The sequence below is a fragment of the Toxotes jaculatrix genome, chromosome 13 (genome assembly GCF_017976425.1).
Source record: "Toxotes jaculatrix isolate fToxJac2 chromosome 13, fToxJac2.pri, whole genome shotgun sequence".
Lineage (NCBI taxonomy): Eukaryota > Metazoa > Chordata > Actinopteri > Toxotidae > Toxotes > Toxotes jaculatrix.
The window spans coordinates 20544952-20567720 of record NC_054406.1 but is presented as its reverse complement, the minus strand read 5'-3'; the positions used below and the strand labels follow the sequence as shown (position 1 = coordinate 20567720).

The 22769-nt window shown below is 41.5% G+C and overlaps 1 protein-coding gene across 2 annotated transcripts; it reads left to right on the top strand.

The window, feature by feature from the left end:
• Positions 1 to 133: 133 nt before the first annotated feature.
• Positions 134 to 22769, top strand: top2b (DNA topoisomerase II beta). Of its 2 annotated transcripts, none has more exons than XM_041053671.1 (36): positions 134 to 633; positions 1718 to 1882; positions 3296 to 3386; positions 4630 to 4693; positions 5558 to 5703; positions 5805 to 5902; positions 6828 to 7040; positions 8384 to 8557; positions 8673 to 8774; positions 8885 to 9022; positions 9149 to 9287; positions 9918 to 10075; positions 10827 to 10952; positions 11061 to 11171; positions 11473 to 11578; positions 11704 to 11813; positions 12235 to 12327; positions 12658 to 12772; positions 12982 to 13103; positions 13448 to 13596; positions 13684 to 13915; positions 14970 to 15104; positions 15343 to 15543; positions 15651 to 15846; positions 15943 to 16034; positions 16337 to 16492; positions 16592 to 16675; positions 17328 to 17522; positions 17606 to 17732; positions 18234 to 18392; positions 19461 to 19662; positions 19889 to 19971; positions 21570 to 21665; positions 21866 to 21994; positions 22087 to 22172; positions 22289 to 22769. In XM_041053671.1, exons 1-36 carry the CDS (start codon positions 592 to 594, stop codon positions 22448 to 22450), a joined length of 4797 nt encoding a protein of 1598 aa, XP_040909605.1. In that variant the 5' UTR covers positions 134 to 591; the 3' UTR covers positions 22451 to 22769. The 2 variants fall into 2 exon arrangements, with proteins under 2 accessions (XP_040909605.1, XP_040909604.1); XM_041053670.1 differs by having other exon boundaries at positions 21863 to 21994.

The following is a 22769-nucleotide window of genomic DNA, read 5'->3' as shown; positions in this document are numbered from 1 at the left end:
GCCATCTTGCGTTGAAAAAAGAGCAGGAGTCACCAAAAGTTCACTTTTCCTATTGGTCGAAATGCCGGTGTCTTTGAAAACCAGCCGTCTGATTGGTCGGTTTATCCTCGAGACGATTCGCCGTCTGTCTTGCAGATGGCGGAGCCGGACAGCGGATGTTGTTGCTAGCGAGTAGTCGTTTTATTTCTAAATGAAAAGTATTTAAGTCGGTTCTTTTCAGAGCGTTTCAGTTAAACTTACATTTTATTCTGTTGAGTTTTCACGTGAAATTGTAAACCCATTAATGCGTGCGTTTTGTACAGTATTTATTTTGCAGCAAGTAGCCCGGTTAGCATCTTTGTTGGAAGTTTAGGCCTACTGTGCCAGCGCTTGTCGATTTTAACAATAGCCGCGATACACTCCCCTCGTCCGCTTGTTTTGATACATTCAAAGGATTATCTTTAAAGCGAACGAAGAAGGAACATGGGAGATCAACAGATCTGTGTACCTTTCAGCTACTGAGACGTTTGTTATGCTGACGGACTTTCGATTTCATTGGAACTGAATACATTTTGCGAGCTACATCACTAAAAATTAGGATCACAAAGGAAGATGTCCAACGGCGCAGCAGGAAGCGGGGGTCTGGCTTGGTTGGTAAGTTAGTTTGATATTCAACTTGCTAACTAACTTATACTTTTACAATACAAATAGTGCTTTTACAATAACTGCAAGTGTTATGTTCACCTTAGCATAGCGCACCGCGTCGCTATAAGCTTTAGCTAGCATTTAAATCTCCTACCAAGCGTCTATGGTCCTGTCCACTGATAGGCTCTGTAAAGACCAGCCAGCTGCGGACTCCATTTAAATTCTGACCGGGCTATGCAGGCCGTTGCCTTGATGCAGGACCCCTGTGGAGTTTTTATGAAGAAAACAACTGATAAAAACAGTCTCCCATAGCATTTTGTGTTATGATGAAACAGACTTAGACATAACGGCAACCGTAACCTTACCGCAGCTCCACGGCCCATAAATAAAGTTGAACTGAACAAAGAAGATTTAATCCTAAGTTGCCTTGTTCGTTAGTGATTAATCATTCATAGTCAGAAGCAAGCTAATATCATAAGGTACTCTGTTTAATACATTAGAAGTACAATTAATGGAGCAAGTCTCCCCATTTCATTTAACTTTTTTTTTTAATTCATAGTGTTTAAAAAAAAAACAAAAAACGCGTTGACCGCCACGAACACTAAACTCATTGTGTTTAAACCCGCTGGCTAAATTTGCAAATCACTTTGAAGCCACTAAACCTATAAACGTTTAACTGAACTTGCTGAACTTGTTCAAGTCTCTAAACGCGGTAGTACTTTGTTTGCTATTCACGGTCATACTATGGGAGATGTGCTCTGCTGCCAAGAAGAGGGAATTTTCAAGGGGGCAGACACTTCATACAAGGGTAGTAAGCAGTGTAGTCCCCCAGATCCAGCCCCCCTTTCACACAAAGGCATCCCCAGAGTCAGAGTCCTTTCATTGAGAGTGTGATGGCCAGTGTTTTGGTTCTGTTGGACTCACTGTCACCAAAGTCACAAAGCCACAGAGAGGGCTAGGCCGCTCTCCCTATGGTGGTTAGCACTGATAATCTGATGTCAGCAGATTATCAGTCTTGCATGTCTTGCAGGGTCCAGGCCTTAAACATCAATGTTATGCATGCACCAATAACAAAAACAATTCTGTCAAACAGGAGGCTGCGAACGGCAGGGGTGATACTGGCAAGATGGAAGGGGCCAAGAAAGACAAGGCAGGCTCCAAGTTGTCTGTGGAGCGAGTGTATCAGAAGAAGACCCAGCTAGAGCACATTCTTCTCCGTCCAGACACGTACATCGGCACTGTGGAGCCCATCACCCAGGTGAACCCTGAGCACACTGCCTTCCATTGTTGATCTTGAGGAGTAGACTAGATTGATGAGCCCCTTTCTGACATACACTGTAATTCATAAACATCGCCAGTTTTACACATTGGCTTTATCTTATAAGAGGGCCCAAATCAAATATTTGTAATTCAGTTTGACATGTAGTAGTTGATTGTTACTGCTGTAGGTCTGCATCTGAGGCAGTCTTGCACAACTAGATATTTTAAAGTCAGGCAGTGTGACTAGTAATGTCACGATACCAGAAATCTGGTAGCTGGTACCAGTGTTGTAGCGCTCTGGGATTAGCTGTTATCTGTACTTCAAACATGTGGCATGGCTTTGACTAAAACATGACACAAGACAGGAAAAATATCCTCACATTCAGATGTATGATGTTTTTGCATACAATCAGTCATAGGATCACACAGATCTCAGTAGCCAAGGAGATGTACGGTTATCACATGGGATAATAAGGAAGCAAAAAATTTTGAAAACGTTTGGAAATTGGTCTGACAATGATGTAAGAGAACTGCTTCCTCCATGCTGAGGAGGAGATAATGAGATAAGACAGCGTAGCGGCATGTTGCAGTAAACAACTTCTCTGCTTCATGGCACTTCCAGCATTGGCTTATTTCACATGTTGAATATAGCGTGAGCAGCTCAACTTTTCTGTAACAGTCCTTACATGCGCAGATGTAAAAAAAAAACAGCTTAAACAATTTGTCAGTTAATTGATCTGCTGAGTTGACAGAAAATAATCATTGGCAGTTTTTTGGCCAGCAACTAACTGTTTCATTATTGTCTAATCTGACAATTATTTTCTTGATTCTGTTAAATGTTTTTCCTTAGTCCAAGGTGACATCTTCAGGTGTCTTGTTTTTGTCCAGCCAACAGTTCAGAATCCAAAGATGTTCAGTTTACACTTAGGTAAAACAGAGAAAAGGCTACTTTTTGCTTAAAAATCACTTAAACAACAAGTTAATCATCAAAACAGTTACTGACTAAATTTCTGCCAATCAGCTAATCAAAGAATTGTTGATAATTGATTAATCTTTGAAGCTATTTCGAAAGGCAAATTGCTATTATCCAACATTTGCTTTTTCCCTGCTTCTCAAAACATACTTTCTTAATTTTATGAAGAAAATTATTTTATTATTATTAATTGTAAGAATAATCAATAGCTTAATCAACAATTAAGTACTTGTTACTTGCAGCCCTGTTACCATTCAAAATCCCATGTCAGCCTTCAGTTAATTTTCAAATGCACTAAATGAAAATAACATGACTGGCCTAATAAGTCTGATCATTTGCTCACACTTACTCTTTCAGTCTTATATTGACAACAGAAAGTATTTTTTCAGTGCTTTGCTACTCTTAATGTTTGTTTGTTTGTTTTTTTTTCACTTTTAGCAAATGTGGGTTTTTGATGAAGAAACAGGCATGAACCAGAGGGAAATCACCTACGTTCCTGGACTGTACAAAATCTTTGATGAAATTCTCGGTAAGGGAACGCACACCGCTCGTCTTCCTTTGACACTGATCTGCACAGTTAATATGAAGGTTCATTTGTCATTTGAGATTGTCCTTCTGTGACTGGAATATTGAAGTCTATAAAAATGTCAGCATCATTACTGAATCACCGTCTGCTGTTGGCTCAGCCCAGCAGCAGTGATCTCGGACTGTATGCAGAGATTAGTTTTCCTCTGTGAGCTTGTCTGTGTGTGCAGTCTGAATGGAGATATCTATGAAAAAGCTGACTGAAAATTCATTTCAGTGTTTGTGGCAGCTCACGTTCAGAGTGCAGCCTTATTTATTTTCCCTGGTAATGTGCAAACATGCTCAGTCAGCTTCCTCTGGATAAATAAAGGTTAATAAAGCAGTTGTACAGTCTGTCTGTTACAAATGAGTTTTAATGACTCAGCTGAATGTAGGAGTAATGCCGTGCTTGATGCTTCTGCTAGTAAGGTGCAGCAGTGTAATCAGTTTTTAAAATACGCTGCTCGACCACGTGGGACTGTTGTTGATGTTTGCCCTCATATCTGCACACTTGACCCTCTCAGCCTGCGTGTTTGTCAAGGTGTTTGATCAATGACACTGTCCCGTTATCTGAATTTTATCACTGTGTCCATGTAATTAAATGAGAGGCACGGAGCCAGAGCGGTTACTTTTAAGGCCAAATTACTCTCAATAAAAATAAAAGCGATAGTGTCCTTAAGCCTTTGTGATATGATCATTTCTCTCTCTCTCTGTCTCTCTCTCTCTCTTTTTTTTGGTTTCTAAACTGAACAAAGAGGTGTACACCACTCTTGTTCAGTTGGATTAATGTTTATATTGTACTCAATTTTATCCAGATGGTGATCATCTGTTTTAAGTCTTATTTAAAAAGAGACTCAGTTTACTATGACATGAAAATGAGAGTAGCAGTTAATTGGCTGCTAATTGTTTTTGCTTGATATGTCTCTTTTTTTTTGTTGGTTGAAGTTTTAGGTTGGAGTCCACCCACACGGGTTATATGTTACTGGATTAGACCTTTTCTCAGGACTGTGTGGTCGTGCACAAACTGCATTAGATTGACATCTCACATCTCACCTTCCCCCTAGTTTTGTTGCACCTGTTAAGGCGGGACAAACTAGACCACATTATCATCCTTATTAGTCCACAGTTTGGTAACATAGTGTTTATGATCAGTTTGGAGACTTATGTATGCATAACCATTTATTTTGCTGTTTTTTTTCCTTTGCCAGTCAATGCAGCAGACAACAAACAAAGGGACAAGAACATGACTGCCATTAAGATCACCATCGATCCGTGAGTGCAATGCTTCATAATATAATTATCAAAAAGAGTGGATGCACTTTTCTCAAAATACAGTTTCATCACTTCCACATGCTGGACTGTGACTAAAAGTTAATCATTTCTTTGTTGTCCCTTTTTGAAGGAAAATGTTTGTTCTTTTCTCAGAGACTCTGCTTTTGTTTTCTTTATCAGTGAGTTCTGATGCTGAGGTTTCCCTTCTGAATGGAAACTGCCTTCGTTCAGCTGTGTGTTGTCTGCATGCTGTAGATATAACCAGGGGCTTGGTGAATACATGCTGTAGATGGTGGAGGTTTGACTCATGGACCTAGGCAGTATACAGAATGATGAGCCTGTGCTGAAGTGCACTGAGCTCTTGTTTTATGTGCGGTTCACCTCCAGCCTGCCAGCTGCTTCCACATCTGACTGCTTAAACAGCAGCGTGTTCCTGAGCCGAGCTGCTGCTCTCTCTAATGTCCCCTGCTGTATAAATGATACCATTAGCCCTATGGCACTCAGGTCTGTGCTGCTAATGTGGTTTTATAGAGCCGTTAATGCTACTCTCCACAGCTCGCTCAGCTTGTTTGTGGTTGAGCTTATTAAGAACTCAAGTATCTTTAGAGTAACCGCAAACCCAGCAGCATAACAGAGGTGGTCTTTTTTTTTTTGAAGAGCATTTTTACAGACATATATTTATTAATAAAATTACATATATAAAGTGACTTAACTGCAAATTCTGGGTCCATTTACTATCAAAGTAATGAAAGTATTGAGGTTCAGTATTTGGCCTTACATGTGAATATTTCAGGCCAGTGTGTCCAGGTTCCATTCATACAGTGTCTGTAGCTCATTAATGTCCCTCTACCCTGCCTCCACCAGTGAGTCCAACACCATCTCCATATGGAACAACGGTAAAGGAATCCCTGTGGTGGAGCATAAGGACGAGAAGATGTACGTCCCAGCGCTCATTTTTGGCCACCTGCTCACCTCCAGCAACTATGATGATGATGAGAAAAAAGTCACAGGTGAGAGGAGCCATGTTAACGTCTTTATTAGTGCTGGCTGAGGTCAGTTTAGGAAAGGTGAATGTTAACCTCTGCCATGGTAACTGTTTCTTTGGCCCCAGGTGGAAGAAATGGGTATGGTGCTAAACTCTGCAACATCTTCAGTACCAAGTTCACAGTGGAAACAGCTTGCAAGGAATACAGACACAGCTTCAAACAGGTGAGACTGACTTTGACTTCTACAGAGGACCATCAGAATGATACGACCAAATAAACGACACCAGGGTCAATTTTTTATATTCAGTATTGATTTAAATAAAGGCTAGAACTTCTGTTGCTTGTCACACAGAAGACGTTTGCTTCTTGGGTCAAAGATTTATCCACAATACTGAAAGATAAACTAGTTGTGTGTAATAATCCATATTTGTTTTGTGGTCATTCTCTGACTTCTTCAGATCTGTCTCTGTGAGAAAACTCTGAAAGTGTTTGCGTTGCTTTTGCAGGAAAAGGTGTGTGGGCTCAGGGTTGGGCAGTAATAAGGTATCCAGGGATAACAACAGTTGCTGTTTCATTACCATCATAAAAAAATTCTGCTGTGCAATGTGTGCTTATATATAGTAAACACCTAATTATAACCTGGTTTAAGATTCTACGAGAATGATGACAGAACGTTTCTAATTTTCTGTAATGTCTGTCCAAGTAGCTCCTATGTGTGTTTACAGTCTGTAGAAGCTGCTTATGTGTTCAGAGTCATCCCAAGACGATGGTCCTGTTTGTTTACAGGCACTTGTGCCTGATTGGATCTTATTGTAGCACATTTAATATAAATTTTTCACGAGTGCTGCTTGATCTTTGAATGAAGTAATTGCTGTTTTATAGGGTTGCGACACCTGGTCATATCTGAGGTAAGGCTGTGTATGTTATCACCATCTTTAGCTGCACCATTGAGGGTTTCATGAGCGGAGCTGTTAAGTCACAGGGTGTTTTATATCACAGCTGTTGGGACAGAATGCACTGGATCAGTAAGGGTTCAGGAGGATCATGCATTTAACACATCATTCGTTCACTCCACAGAAGTTGGTATGAAGACTTTTCAGGCAGTGGCATGTGTTTGTGTATGACACGGTGTGTTTCGCTTTCCTCAGACGTGGCAGAACAACATGACCAAGACTTCTGAGCCCAAGATCAAGTTATTTGATGGGGAGGATTTCACCTGTGTGACATTCCAGCCAGACCTGGCCAAGTTCAAGATGGAGAAACTGGACAAGGATATTGTAGCACTCCTTACCCGCAGAGCATATGATGTAGCAGGCTCCTGCAGGGGAGTTAAAGTGACTCTGAATGGGAAAAAGTTACCGGTAAGCCTGAGTCTAACTACACACTTTTTCTGCTCTGTTACTGTCCAACTGTTGACAGACATGTCAGCCATGAATATGGTGAAGAAATGAGGATTTCTGTAATTCACAACTCCTGATTTTTACCAAGTTGTATTGTGATGTGCAAACATACTGTTGTTTTGGCTTTTCTGGCACATATGAAAATAGCTTTTTACAAAGACTTTAACACATTTCAGTTAAATTGACCAGCTTACGACTTATGACTGTATAGATCATGTTTCATCAGAATAGTACAAAAGATAAAAGACTCGAACCGTTTTGTTTTAGTCTGGGCGTTCATGACAACAGAGCACAGCAGCTTCAGAAAGTATTCAGAGTCCTTCACGTTCTGCACATTTTATTGGCTTGTACATTTAATTTTAAATGGATAAAACTGCCATTTTTGCGCAGAGCCTACGCTGTTTCATTCCAGACTGTGCTCACGTGCTTCCTCTTTGCTTTAATTATCCTTGAGACATGTCAACAACTTGATTGAACTCCACCTGTGGCAAATTAAATTCAGTGGGCATAGTTCAGAAAGGCACACAAATATGTGTGTATGAGGTCCCACAATTCATTTCAAATCAGGACGAAAACCAGGTCGTGAGATCTAAGGAATTCTTTGTAGACCTCCATGATAAATTGTGTTGAGGCAGCTTGATCAGGGCAAAGGTATAAAAGCATTTCTAAAGCTTTCAGTGCTCCCAGGAGAACAGTGGCCTCAATAATTGGAAGAAATTTGGAAAAAGTAGGACTCGTCCTGGAGACTGGGGTGACAGTGACCTGTAGCAGACAGCAAAGACCACATTGGAGTAACTTAGGGACATGTCTGACTGTCCTTGAGTGGCTCAGCCAAAGCCCCAGACTTAAACCCCACAGAACATCTGTGGAGGGACCTGAAGATGGCTGTTCACTGACTCTTCCCATCTAAAGCTTAAGAAAATCTGCCAGGAAGAAGGTGATAAACTGTCCAGATCCAGGTCCTCAAAGCTTGTGGAAACTTTCCCAAGAAGACTCAAAACTGTAAATGCTGTCAAAGGGGTTTCTACCAAGTCCTGAATTAAGAGTCTGAATACTTTTGTAAATAAGGGATTTCAGTTTTTGATTTTTAGTAAATTAGCAAAAAACACTAAAAACATGTTTTCACTTTATCGTTATGGATTAGTGAGTGTAGATTGGTCGTTATTATGATTTTTTTCATCTTCAACATTGATGCAGCCATAACTGATAAGAGGCCTCATAGCAGTTGTCTTCTTTTATTCTTTTTAGATGGTTGTATGCAGTTGAATTAGCTAACCTAACCTGTACCTGTTCTGCCCCGAAAGATTACCGGTTTCCGCAGCTATGTGGATCTGTATGTGAAGGACAAACTGGACGAGACGGGCGTGGCCCTGAAGGTGGTGAATGAAACTGTGAATGATCGCTGGGAGGTTTGCCTCACCATGAGCGAGAAAGGATTTCAGCAAGTCAGCTTTGTGAACAGCATTGCCACTACGAAGGTATCTTGAAGCCAGCAGTGACACTCCACGTGTAAAATGTAGTAGAAGTGGAATAAGTAAACATAGAAGCAGAGAGTAAAAATGTGTTTTTAACATGGGCATATTTATGTTTCAGGGTGGCAGACACATTGACTATGTGGTGGACCAGATTGTGGCTAAACTTATTGAGGTGGTGAAGAAGAAGAACAAGGCAGGAGTGTCAGTCAAACCCTTTCAGGTGGCCTAACGGATTTCTTTTTACATTTCTAAGTCAAAGTGAATGTGATGATTTCACTGCTGATGTGTGCTGAAAGCTGATTGACCTTGTTGTTCTCATTCGTGCTTCAGGTGAAGAACCACATCTGGGTGTTTGTGAACGCGCTGATTGAGAATCCCACCTTTGACTCCCAGACCAAGGAGAACATGACGCTCCAGACTAAAAGCTTTGGGTCCAAGTGCCTTCTGTCAGAAAAGTTCATCAGGGCTGTAAGGACACTTCTCACTTGCTTTCAACTCCTCGCACTGTTTTTGGTCTCTCATGTAAAAAAAAAAGAAAGAAAAAAAAAGTTGGGCGTTTGTCATCAAAGGATTTTGTCTCTTTGTCACCCACAGGCAACCAACTGCGGGATCGTGGAGAGTATACTCAACTGGGTGAAGTTCAAAGCTCAGACACAGCTGAATAAAAAGTGCTCGTCTGTGAAGCACAGCAAGATCAAAGGCATCCCCAAGCTTGACGACGCCAACGATGCTGGTGTGTAAACAGTGTACAGATTATTTATTCATGTGGAGAACCGGGAATGTCCACCACCTATGGCATCGCTGTGGTTACTGCCTCTTAACCTGAATCATAAATGCTGATGTGCTGTAGTGAAACTTAACAGAACACTTAAATGGGAATATGAAGTGTTGCTCACCACAAGGCTTCACGGGTGTGTTATTTGCATATTCGCACATAAATCCACCTTTATAAGTGACCGCCTGTCTGTCTTTTTCACAGGAGACATTTTGACATGTGACAGTAGGAGAAGCACAGGTGTAAATAAATTGAATTCCATTGAGCTGTTTCAGTGTCAGAGTCCTTGTATTGTTCATTCTCGCTCTCTGACATAGTTATGGCTTCCTGGAACAGCTGAACAGAACATTAGTTATGAGTAACACCTGTGCTTTGTCCGCTGTGAAACAGAACCTCCATTTAAGACCATTATTTGAACACCACCCTTCAGAATTTACTATAATTTTACTATCTTATTTTAATTTTGGAAAACAACCATTCAGATAGCTGTTACATTGACTCAGAGCAATTACTGCTTTGAGTTGACATGAAGACTAGACAGTGCTAACTGCTTATAAATGATTAGTCTTTTCCATATCTGTGTCCTAGGTGGCAAACACTCAGCTGAATGCACACTCATCCTCACTGAGGGAGACTCGGCCAAGTCTCTGGCTGTCTCTGGACTGGGAGTCATCGGACGCGATCGCTATGGAGTGTTCCCTCTGAGAGGAAAGATCCTGAACGTGCGAGAAGCAACACACAAGCAGGTATGAGATAGACTGGATGTACGGGAAATTTCTCTAACATCTGTCACACACTCTGGTAGCTATAAGCCAGAATATCTAAACTTCCCCTGTCATGGCCAAGGTACGTGAGGACACAGTTTCCTCTTGTTTCTATTTTTCAAGATCATAATGACCCAACACGCGGAGCTGAAGAAATGTTAAAGGAATGGTTCTCATTTTTTCAAGTCTGTCTGAACAGATCAGGTGCCCATTTTAACACAGAAATAGTTTTTCTTGCTGTATTTGTGCTTATAGTGGTCGTTAAGGGATCCCTTCCTAAAGCATTCAACAGTCCACCTGAGCAGAATGCCTTCAGAAATATGAGGCAGTCCTAGTTAGACAAATGAAGTGAATGCATTATAAAGTTACAGTACTTTGTCGTTCCAGATTCCCTCTTTGTTTTGCCATATTTTCCCTTATATCATTATATTTTTCACCCTGCTACAGGTGGTGTCATGAAAGCTAGGGTAAAGTTGTTTATCTTCCACAGCTCTCTGTTCACTAGATCAAAATATTGTTAAATATTCATTGGAAGTTTGAGAGTGCAGAATACAAAGCAGAATTTCCATCGTGAAGACTTTTTCTTTCTTAAAGAACATTACCTGAAATCACACAGCCCAGGAAAGAAAGCAAAGAAGATAGAAAGCCTTTTTAGGTGAACTGAAGTTGGTCCCAGTCTGCCCATTGTTTGGCCCTTTATATCAACATATAACGATACCGTTTTTGCCAACAGATCATGGAAAATGCTGAGATCAACAACATCATCAAAATCGTTGGCCTCCAATACAAGAAGAGCTACGATGACCCAGAGTCACTGAGGACCCTACGCTACGGCAGGATCATGATCATGACTGATCAGGTAATCTGCCTCATGGACGCACTCTCACAGCTTTTGGTATAAGTATGCATGATAGCCAGTCAGCCTGTGGTATAGTTTCCTGACTTCCTGTCTTTTGTCTTGTCCCAGGATCAAGATGGTTCCCATATCAAAGGTCTGCTCATCAACTTCTTTCACCATAACTGGCCCTCCCTACTGAAACACACATTCCTGGAGGAGTTCATCACGCCCATTGTCAAAGTAAGAGAGAGAGCCACACACATACTATTTCAGTAGACCTGGTAACAAGCATGCAGGTGAAATTCACTAATTTGACACAGGTTATTCAGTTCATCATGTTTTGTTACACACAGAACTGTCTGCAGCTGTCTAATGTGCAGCTGCAGTAGGTGATATAGGGGCTATGTTTGCCTCTGCACTGCTCTTTTTAAGTTACTATTTGCATCACAGGTTTATTTGCATCAAATAGAAATGTTGACAGGATGTAAACACAGACGTACTGTGTATCTGGACCTGAGCCGTGCTGATTTGTTATCTGCAGGCGACCAAGAACAAGCAGGAACTGGCCTTCTACAGCATTCCAGAGTTTGATGAGTGGAAAAAACAGACAGAGAACTATAAAACCTGGCATATAAAGTACTACAAAGGTTTGCTCCCCAAGTCTAAATATATTAATATAAACTTGCTAAATGAAAGTTGTTATAAATTCAATCTTCCTTCTATTGTGGTCTGAAAAATTAATTGATTTAAAAAAAAAATGTTTATGTTCCAGGTTTGGGTACAAGTACAAGTAAAGAGGCAAGGGAATACTTTGCTGACATGGAGAAGCATCGCATCACATTCAGATACAGCGGCGTAGACGACGATGCTGCCATCACCCTCGTGAGTTTAATGCTACAGTTCCATACTATTCTGTAGGGCATTGAAATTCTGACATATACTATCCAACAAGAAGCACAGTCAAAGACCACCATTAAATCAAGCATCAAAGGTTAAAATTTAGTAGAACTGAGTCAACTCTTCTCTGACATTATTTTTAAGGTTTACGTTCTTATTATTCTGGCCTTTGAATATATGTCACTTGTTCAAGGATATTACCGTATACTGGCCAACTCACCTTCTCCCAGCAACAAGTGTAAATGAATTATCTTTAGGGCTTCTTGCATTTTCAGTACAAATTTCAACCCAATCCAGTGAAAAACAAGTGATTGGCGAGGCTTAGAAATCACATACAAAGGATGACAGGAACGACGGCTTCTGTCTCTGTGGGCCACACTTGAGTATTGTGGCTGTTGTGTTTCAGGCCTTCAGTAAGAAGAAGACAGATGACAGGAAGGAGTGGCTGACGAACTTCATGGAAGACAGACGTCAGAGGAGGATGCACGGCCTGCCAGAGGTTTGTGGCTTTGCTCTTAGTAGTGTGAGGCAGTGATGAGAGGAAGAAGGTTGTGTGTGTATGAAGATGTTTTGCTTTCTGTGTGCTGGTCTCGCTGTGGGAATTCTTTGGAGCGAGCTTCACAAACGTAGTGATTAGCTGGTATTTCATTATTTGTGTGGTTTCCTCAGATGTGTTTGAAGTGATAAGAACACTCAGCAGATTTATTGACAGTGTGTAAAACGTTCAGTTTGCTTATTCCTGCGCAGAAAGTAATATTAAACCACACTGATGAAACATTATACCACAGATCGAAGTACATGCATTCATTTTCATTTTACTGGTTTTCAGCAATACCTATATGGAAACCAGGCCAGGCACCTCTCCTACAATGACTTCATCAACAAAGAGCTGATTTTGTTCTCCAACTCTGACAATGAGAGATCCATCCCATCTTTGGTTGATGGTTTGTATGCACACTCCATCTGCGTGAATGACTTGATGTTTTTCTGTGGGGTTTTTCCTTTTCCTAAAACCATGGTGAAAGAATCATTAACAGTAAACATGTAAAAACATAGTGGTAGGAGACCCATCACTTTCTGTTCTGGTTTCACAGAAGTGGTTATGTAGTGTACAGGTTGTCTCCCTCTGATGGGATCTGTGTGTCGTGTCCAGGCTTGAAGCCAGGTCAGAGGAAGGTGCTGTTCACCTGCTTGAAGAGGAATGACAAGAGGGAAGTGAAGGTAGCACAGCTGGCCGGTTCAGTGGCAGAGATGTCGGCCTACCATCACGGAGAGGTACGGTCAATTCAGTGTCCTGACATGTGACACTTTTCATCATTGTAAAAAATGTGTGGGGAAAATGTGTAGTTAGCTTCAGATTTCTGTCCGTTATTCCATCCAGTGTAATTTAATGAATCCTGAAGTGAATTCACTTTTTAAAATAATTATTAGTCATTAAAGTGGTAGTGTGTATGCATTAGTCATTTTACATCCTCAAACTTGAACCAGCCAGTCAGAATGATTGCATCTTAAGGTTTTGTGACTTTACCTATTTTTGTGAGCGAGCTTGTAGAGGTGTTGCTGTGCTTCTGCGCTCTACTCACTGTTACTGATCACGCACTTTTCATTTGTCCACGTAGCAAGCTCTCATGATGACCATCGTGAACTTGGCCCAGAACTTCGTGGGCAGCAACAACGTGAGCATCCTGCAGCCTCTTGGTCAGTTTGGTACTCGCATCAATGGAGGCAAAGATGCTGCCAGCCCTCGTTATATTTTTACCATGCTCAGGTAAAGTAACGATGAACGATGATAAGGTTATACAGTGACGTACAGAGGTAATCTGTTCTTGTAATCGTGTTGTGCTCTTTCCCACAGTCCCCTTGCCAAGCTGCTGTTCCCAGCGATGGACTCCAACCTGCTGAAGTTCCTTTATGATGACAACCAGAAAGTGGAGCCGGAGTGGTACATTCCCATTATTCCTATGGTGCTGGTGAACGGTGCCGAGGGCATCGGCACAGGCTGGGCGTGTAAGATCCCTAACTATGACCCGCGAGAGATCGTCAACAACATCAACCGCATGCTCAACCACCAGGATCCGCTGCCAATGGTAAACAGTCTGAGGACTTCAAGCATGAACAAGAAACTATTATTCTGTTCCTGTCTGACTGGTGGTTTACACTGCCAGTAACTTTTGATGGGCTTGTGTTTTTTTTTTTTTTTGTTTGGTGTTGGGTAGGTGAAGGTGTAGGTGATACTTGTGGTGACACAATAGAAATTTGTCTGTTGTCAAAGATTTGGCCATACCCTTAAAACAGAGGTAGTTTCATTATTATCTTACAAAATTGTATCAATTAATTAACAATTAATTGACAATCTCTCAGTAACAACAGCATCAGTGCTGGGAGGCAGGTGGCTTCCTCAGGGACTACAGAGGCTCGTCACTTAGAACAGGATGAGCTTTAAGCCAGCAAAATAAAGATCTGCCATGATCAGGAGAGGACAGGTCAGCAGCACGTTCTGTCTTTCCATCAGTGTAGTCCCTGACCCTTCAGTAAAAACAAGCTGCTGAAGAGCCTGGGGAAAGCGTTTGCATGCTCCATTAAGTTTAAAACCTCGATCCAGGAGTCCTTCCACGCATCCTCATTTCCGGCCTTTGTTGAGCTAAGAAGTCCCATCGACTACAGTAGAGGGCTTTAAGAGGAAGGTCAACCATTACCTCCACCGATGGCTGAGTGAACCCCAGAGTCTCCACAACATCACCCTCTACGGCCTGAGACAGTCAGCCTGAGAGAAGAGTCCATGGTGGCCTGAATTAGAACAGTGCTCACGTACAGGGACTTTAACAAGCCCAGAGTATTGCAGGCAGGCATTGAGCTGAGAATAAGGAGGAAGTGGAGAGCAGAGGAAGACACAGGTTATGAAAAACTTTACATTAGACGTATAATAAAATGACCTTAAGCTTCAGATCACTGGGCCGAGCAGCTAATGCACTGAATCAGAACTGTTTAGTCCTACACTCTTTCAAAGCTGGAGAGAATCATGAGTCTGAATACAATTTTCCTTGTTCCTAAAATTAAATTACATTTGAGGTATTTGTTAATGTGGAAAGATGAAAACCGTGTCTCACTTTTTATCCCTGTGTAATGTTTGTCCTCATTCAGCTTCCCAGCTACAAAAACTTCAAAGGGGTGATCCATGAGCTGGGTCAGAACCAGTACTTGGTCAGTGGAGAGGTGTCGGTCATAGACAAAAACACCATTGAGATCACAGAGCTTCCTGTCCGGACATGGACACAGGTACGCTTCAGCTCATCTTTTTCTTTTTTCCCTCTTGTAAAGTTTTATATTGCAGGTTTTTTTTTTTTTTTCAAATAAATGTTAACTGAACTGGTCCCACAAGAGGAAATGAAACACTTTATGATAGTAAAAAAAAAAAAATAGGTGTGTGGTTGTGTGCATTTACTGCGATATTTGAATCTTTGTGGTGTTGTATTCGTCATACTGTGAGTCAGTGTTTCTTTCCTGTTGTGTGCAGGCCTATAAGGAGTCTGTGCTGGAGCCCATGCTGCAGGGCAGCGACAAAACACCGGCTCTCATCAACGATTACAAGGAATACCACACAGATACCACAGTCAAGTTTGTGGTCCGCATGTCTGAGGAGAAACTGGCCCAGGCTGAGGCAGCTGGTCTCCACAAAGTCTTCAAGCTGCAGTCCAGCCTCACCTGTAACTCCATGGTAAACCGTTCAACCTAAAGTGAAACATAAATCCCATGTTTTTTTCCCCTGGTTTAAAATATGGATGATTTGTAGGAAACTAAACGTTTAAACTGCTTTATTCTCAGGTTCTGTTTGACCACATGGGCTGTCTGAAGAGGTACGACTCAGTCCACGACATCCTCAGGGAGTTCTTCGAGCTCCGCCTGCACTACTATAAACTGAGGAAGGACTGGTTACTGGGCAGCCTGGGAGCCGAGGCCTCCAAACTGTCCAACCAGGCTCGGTTTGTACTGGAGAAGATTGAAGGAAAAATTTCAATTGGTAAGAAAATGATTTTTAAATGCCAGCTCCTTATAGAACTGTAAGTGTCTGTTTAATATGGGATTGTGTTCTAACCCACACTTTGTATCCTAACAGAGAACAAATCCAAGCGTGAGCTGATCCGCATGCTGGTCCAGAAAGGCTATGAGTCTGATCCAGTGGTGGCCTGGTCTAAAGCTCAGGAAAAGGTACTGCTCCAATAGCTTTGATATGCATCTACACACCAGGTAGCACTGTAACAACATGACTTTATATAGTGAAAATGTATTATGGCTATGATAGGTACTGTAAATAGTATAAACTTAAATGAAAAAGATTTTAAGGTAGTCTTTGCAATAACTATTAACCAACACAAGAGGGAGATACTCCACATATTTTCACTGTGTATCATTCACAGGGCTGTGAATCACATTAATCACGGCAGAAGGTGGAGAAAGCAGCATGAGTTAGTTTGTGTCGTATAATGATATATCTTGTTTTTCTCTGTTAGGCCCAGGAAGAAGATTATCGTGACGGAAATGAGAGCGACAGCTCGGTGGACTCTGGCTCCTCGTCAGGGCCAAACTTCAACTACATCCTCAACATGCCTCTGTGGTGCCTGACTAAAGAGAAGGTGGAAGAGCTGCTCAAACATAGAGACCAGAAGGTAATAATCATTGTTCACTGACCACAGTTCAGAGTTGGTGTATGAAAACATACAGTAGATATGTGTTGATTAACTACATGAATGTGTGCTGATGTGCAGAGAGGAGAACTGAATGATCTCCAGAGAAAATCCCCTGAGGATCTGTGGAAGGAGGACCTGGCAGTCTTCATCGAGGAGCTGAATGTAAGTTTGGTGTTTTAGCCATTTTTAGCACGCAGCACTTTCACTGAAACTCTGCTGTGGAAGTGGATAGTTGATAATTGACTTCAGTCAGTGCAACAACAAATTTACTGTTTTCACTCTCTTTATTGTTCACACTTCCTTCTTAGTTGCCATGTTTTGATTAGTGTTAGTTCAAGTCCAGTCTTGGTTCTAACATGATGGGTTAGTTCGGTCTGTAGCTTCATTTTTAACTGACAGACAGGAGTCTGATATCAAGCTTCTTATTTAACTCTACACCAGAAGCTAATAAGTGAACTTGCCAAAGCTGTTCCTTCAGTGAATGAATGCATCACTGACATTAAAAGCCTTCCAGTGGTTCAGAGGAAATAATCCCTCCTGCTATTAGAAGACTTTTACCTTGAAATATCTTGAGGAAGTGTCACTGATGGAGCCAGCAGTGCTCAGGAAAAAAAGTATAAGTTATTGAAATAAATAAGTAAAACTCAGTGGAGCTTTTTAAGTGGTAATTCCACCTCTAAAGGCTTTTTTTTACTTAGCATTTTTATTTGTTCGTACCGGCCATATAGTCGTTGTTCCTATACCGACTTTTATTTGAGAATCCCTGCGTTTTGCAAGCTTAAGGTAATATAAGTGAATGTGTGTTATTTGTCAGAATGTGGAGGCCCTGGAGCGAGAGGAGCAGAGTTTAGGAAAGGCCATCAAACTGGTGAAGGGTAAAGTGGGCAAACCTAAAGTGAAGAAGATGAACCTGGAGGAGACCTTGCCCTCACCGTTCGGCCGCAGAGTGGAGCCTCCAACCCAGCCAATCAAATCTGACGCTGCCAAGAAGCTGAGCAAAAAGAAGAAGGTAAGAGCTGCTGATGTTTCTCTTAAATGAAGAGAGTGACATCAAGATACCAGGGTTTGTGACCAGTTGTGTTTTTCTCTCAGTCTGACGCAGAGCCAGTGGTGAAGTTGGAGTTTGATGACGATGGTTTGGGTGGAGAGGGAGGAGCAGGAGAGAACCCTGTGGCCAAACCAAAGGCTCCACGGGTCAAGAAAGAGAAGAAAGAACCCGGTCAGCACTTTGTTCCAAATTAAAAACTTCAGCTAGTTTATTTAACGTTAAAATTATTACTTTTACTTTTTCTTTTTTACTTGATTTAACAATTGCTGTGTCCATCCAGATGTTTTAAATTAAAAAATGGGAAGATGTAAAATATTTATCAGCTGCAAACTTCTGGAGGTGAAACTTTATTTTTAATACTGAGGCAGACTGATGTTTGTCAGTCAATAAGTTAGGTGGTGAGAAGTTGTGGGATGGAACTTGTATGAGCAGATAAATGATTTATCAGTGCAGACAGATACCACAGCTTCTCAGACAGGACACAGTGTTGCTTCTCCTTATGTGCAGCATTGTGTTGCTCTGGTTGGAAAATAGCTTGTACCCAGGGCTCTTTGATGCTTTGCAGTGCAGAGAGAAAACTCTAATCCATTATTGAACAAGGAGGTCCTCAGTCCTGAGTGAGAATACTGACCGTTAACGAACGGTCTGGTGCTCTTGTGTACTGTGTTGCAGGAGCTCCTAGAGTGAGAAAACCTCCAGGACCCAAAGGCACCCCTTCTAAGAGGGGGAAGAAGAGAAACCCCTGGTCTGAGGATGAGTCCGTCCCAGACAGTGACTTGGAGAACAGTGAGCCGCTCATCCCCAGAGAGATCAAGTCCCAGAGGGCATCAGGTATGATCGGGCCCTTAGGTGGGCCATATATATCCTTGTCAGTTAGACCATTCATCATCTTTTTCTTTTTTTTTTTTTAATAAAACTGCAAAAATGTCAAATATCCTCTGATTTCAGCCTCTTAAATATGAGAATTTGATGCTTTTCTTTTTCATAAATGAAAGTAAACTGAATATCTTTGGCTTTTGTGCACAGAACAGTTCATCTGAAGACACAACTTAATCATTTGTAGATTCATTTTCAGATTGGTCAGTAATGAAACTAGTTAGTTGCAGCCCTAATTTAATCTAAATAGTCACTGTCATCACTTTTAAGTAGTGTGTGTGTATCTAAAGCCCGATGTATCTTCTTCCTCTGTGTCACAGAGCTCCATCGCTGTCCAAAAAACCAGTGAAAACACATCAGAGAGACAATATTCGCTCTGGTCTTCTCATCTGATTTATTTACTATAGCAAAGATGGAGAATATCTCCAGGGTTCATTCAATTCATTTTCCTATCACTCTCATTTTGATGATAATAAATATAGTTTGTATTACACAGCCCTACAGAGGAGAAATGATTACAGTGACCAATATCTCTTTCTGTTCATATGTTAGTGTTGCATGAAGGCGACAGACTGAATACATGCACTGTGCTAAATCAGTAAGGACAGGATCTTCAAAGTATTTGAATAAGTGAAAGTCATTACTTGCAAATCTGATTTTCTTGTTTTTAGCATATGTAACTGTTACAGCATCCATTATGCATTTTTCACCGTATATTTCTCTGTGAACATGTTTAATTTCTTTGATATGACTCACTGTCGGCACCAGGAAGCAGATTAAGGTGACTGGTAGCATTTCATTTCATTCCACAGTGAGCTCCTTCACTTCAAACCGCCTGGGGCCAAAAATAACTCTGTCAGCTCAGTCTGGGTTACCTCGGGCTGATTATCCTCTGTCGGCTTCGAGTGTTTGAGAGTGCGGTCTGATGCAACCCAGCTGAAACAGGAATAATGATTGTACAAGGCTTCAGAATCCACAGCAATAATAATGTGGTTTGACACAGGCCCTGCTCTTGTCTTTCAGCTTCGAAGCCAAAATACACATTTGATTTCTCGGAGGCAGAGGAAGAGAACGGAGACGACGATGTGGCTTTGTCTCTGGTGAGGTCGTTCAAAGACGACTTCGCTCCGTCGGACACCAAGGACCGCTACAACGACCATAATGATGACGACGATGACGATGATGACAACGAAGACTCGTACCCTTCACTCAAACAAACGACCATGTAAGACTACAAACACAGATCAGAGGCTCATTTCAACATGGGAAAAAAACAAATTGAACTCAGTAGGAATGGACACAGTGTGTCGGATATCAGTGATTTAAGTTAGATGTTAAATGTCAAGCCCCCCCTGTGTCCCCTTCATGTCCTGTCACCTCTCTACAGTTAAACTGCTGTCTATTAAATGCAAAGTGCCCTTGTGTGACATGTTGTCTCTGCCTCTTTGAAGGTCTGCACCTGTAGCTACAATGAAGGAGACAACCAGCATCTTCTCGTCCAAGTCAGCCTTCTCTGAAAAAAGCAACGACAGTGGTGAGTGCAAGCTCCAGTGCACACAGACACGTGTGCATGTGTGCATGATGCATTAATAAACTAATCAGGTTCCACGCAGCGAAGCTGCTGGAGCTCTACTGTTTTTGTTCTCGTTATTCTTTCTTCTCTCAGTCTTATTTTTCTCTGCTAAAAATGCAAAAGTGCTGTGGTTTGTGCAGCAAAAAGCGTGAGAGCAGAACTCACTGAAATCAGAGGATGAGACGCAAATTCCTCTCACGACCACAGACACCAAAAATTACATTGTTTTGTTTTTTTTGTTTTTTTTCGGATTTTAACACCAACATTTTGACTAGGTTGTGAGAAGGTGTGTAGAGATCATGTGTCCCCGGTGGTGCAGTCAGTAAGTCACGGTCTGGGGATACAAACGTCACGGTTTTGAGTCCCCGTGTGGCCAAAGTCCTACCTGCCAGCTATTCATGCATGTGTTTTCAGGTGCCTGCTGAGGTCGTAATAAGTCACAAGTTGCCTCATGTGACCCTGTGAAAATCTGTCGTTCTTCATATTTTGCTGCTAAATGTGTTTATGTAGCAACACCACAACCGTTAGGTGGGTTACAGCCTCCACCCTCTGGTCAGGCACAGAAATTTACATTGTCCTCAAAGTGAGGATCAAGCTGACCTTTTCACCATTATCTTAAACATGTTTTTGTTCCTCAGCTCAGTCTCTCAGGGCCTCTGCATCTGGTCCTCTGCTAGAAAAATGTCAAATTTTGTGCGTGGACCCTAATTATTGCCTCTTGTGGCTTTATTTTGACTCTAATTTATGAATTAATGATTTTTTTTAGATTACAGAGTTACTTAAAAGGGGTGTGATTTTCCTTTTGTTATTCCACTTCTTACTGGAATAACCAATAAGCCTGTCATATTCCATCATCATTCATCCCCTGTGCTTTTTTGTGCACTTTGTGTTGTAGATGTAATTTTAAATGGATAAAAGGTCTTCAGAGCTGTCATTCCTGCCAAAGGGACTTGTACAGAGTACTGAATGAAGGGGTCTGAACACTTTTGTGAATGAGACATTTCAGTTTTTGGTTTTGTGGAAATGTTCACTTTGTCATTATGGGTTGTGTTGAGAGTGGTGATGGGCAAAAATTGCATTTTTATCTATTTAAAGTTAAATCTACTACAAAGTAAAGTGCAAAAAAAAAGTGGAGGAGTGTGAATAAATTCTGAGGCCACTGGATGTGGGTGGAACTTCATTTAATTTTCATGTGGCACATCTTTGAATAGAACAGTGTTTAAATTTCAAGCAAATGTACATTAGACCTGTTAATGTTAATGGAGAGGGATGAAAAACAGTGAGACTGAATATGACACAAGTAAATGGAATAGCATCAGATGTACTTTTAAAATGATTTCATTTGTTGCTAAGGAAACTGTTTTTACACTGTCAGTGTTTCAGGAAAGCAGCAGCATCTGATTACAGTTCACTTGTACTGAAAACATAATTATACGAGAGTTATGTAATAAATCAACAACAAATTAGAAACATGTATAGAGGTTGGGATTATTCTAGCTGCTGAGTTTGTCACGAAGTGGCAGCAGAGATAAAAGTTTGTGTCTGTGTTTGTGTCGTAGATGGGTCCAAGTCTGACAGTGACGACGACAACGGCCCTGTCTTCTCCACTTACTCCAGCAGCTCCGCTTTTGACAAATTATTGCCAGCAAAGAAAGGTAATGTATAAGTATGTCCAGCAGAGGGAGCTCTAATGCAGCACCACAGTTGCAGTGACAGAGGGGAGAGGAGGTGGTAAAAAGCTTCAGGATTTACAGTGGTAGATAATTCACCATGTAGGTGCTTTAAATCAAACTGCAAGGTCATGTGTAAGACGTATTTAATGATTAATGATGTTTGTATTTGTGATGCGCAGCAGCTAAGAAGCCGTCCGATGCAGCTCCAAAACCTAAGAAGCCACCAGCACCAAAAGCAAAGAAACCAGATAAATCCATCTGGGACTCTGACTCTGACACTGGGTCAAAGAAGCCAGCACCAGCTCTTAAGGGTAAACCACACGCTCTAGACTTTTGAGAGAAAATGAATATCATGCATGTAATGGTGAGTCACTTTTTTTTCTTCCTGGTGAACTTTGTGCAGGTAAAGGCCGGGGGAGGAAGAGGAAGGGCTCTGGCTCTGAGGATGAGTACAGTCCAATGAAGAAGGCTGCAAAACCTGCCAGCAGAGTGAGTAACTTCCTGTTTATGGACCATTAAATTGTGCTCCATCCTCCGTAGTGTCGTTTCAGTGCAACAATCTGAATGGTAACTGTAATAAAGCATTTTGCTGTCCCTGTTTGCAGAAGTCTCAGAAACCTCCATCTGACGACGATGACGACGACAGCAACAACCTGAGCGTGATGAACGCTTCGTCCCGTGACCGGCCAGGCCGCTCCAAGAGGGAGGTGAAGTACTTCCACGAGTCAGACAACGAGGACGACGACGACGACAACATGTTCGATTAAAGCAAACTTTGGTCACGTTCACACACACACTCTGCTTGTATGGAAGTAAACCTCCTCCTCCGGTGTTCCCACAGACTTTTGTACATTTCCTGTTTCATTTTATTTTCATTAATGGTGATGTTGAATGATTTTTAATGTGTAGGTGTTTTACACTTTTTATTATACATATACAGGTTTCTTTTTTTATGCTCATTGAAATGTTCTGTATTTGTCGGAAGTGGCTTTTAGATGTTTAGAACGCTGTGCTTTAGCACATTTTAATTGTTAAAATACTATGTAACTTTTTGAACATGAAGTTGAAAGTAAACAATGAAATGTC

Excerpts from the sequence above, each read along its gene's own strand:
- top2b (XM_041053670.1), top strand. The coding sequence starts at position 592 with ATGTCCAACGGCGCAGCAGGAAGCGGGGGTCTGGCTTGGTTG. Across the intron at positions 11,814-12,234 it reads ACGATGCTGCCATCACCCTC|GCCTTCAGTAAGAAGAAGAC; the intron begins GTGAGTTTAATG and ends GTTGTGTTTCAG. Across the intron at positions 19,972-21,569 it reads TGAAAAAAGCAACGACAGTG|ATGGGTCCAAGTCTGACAGT; the intron begins GTGAGTGCAAGC and ends TTTGTGTCGTAG.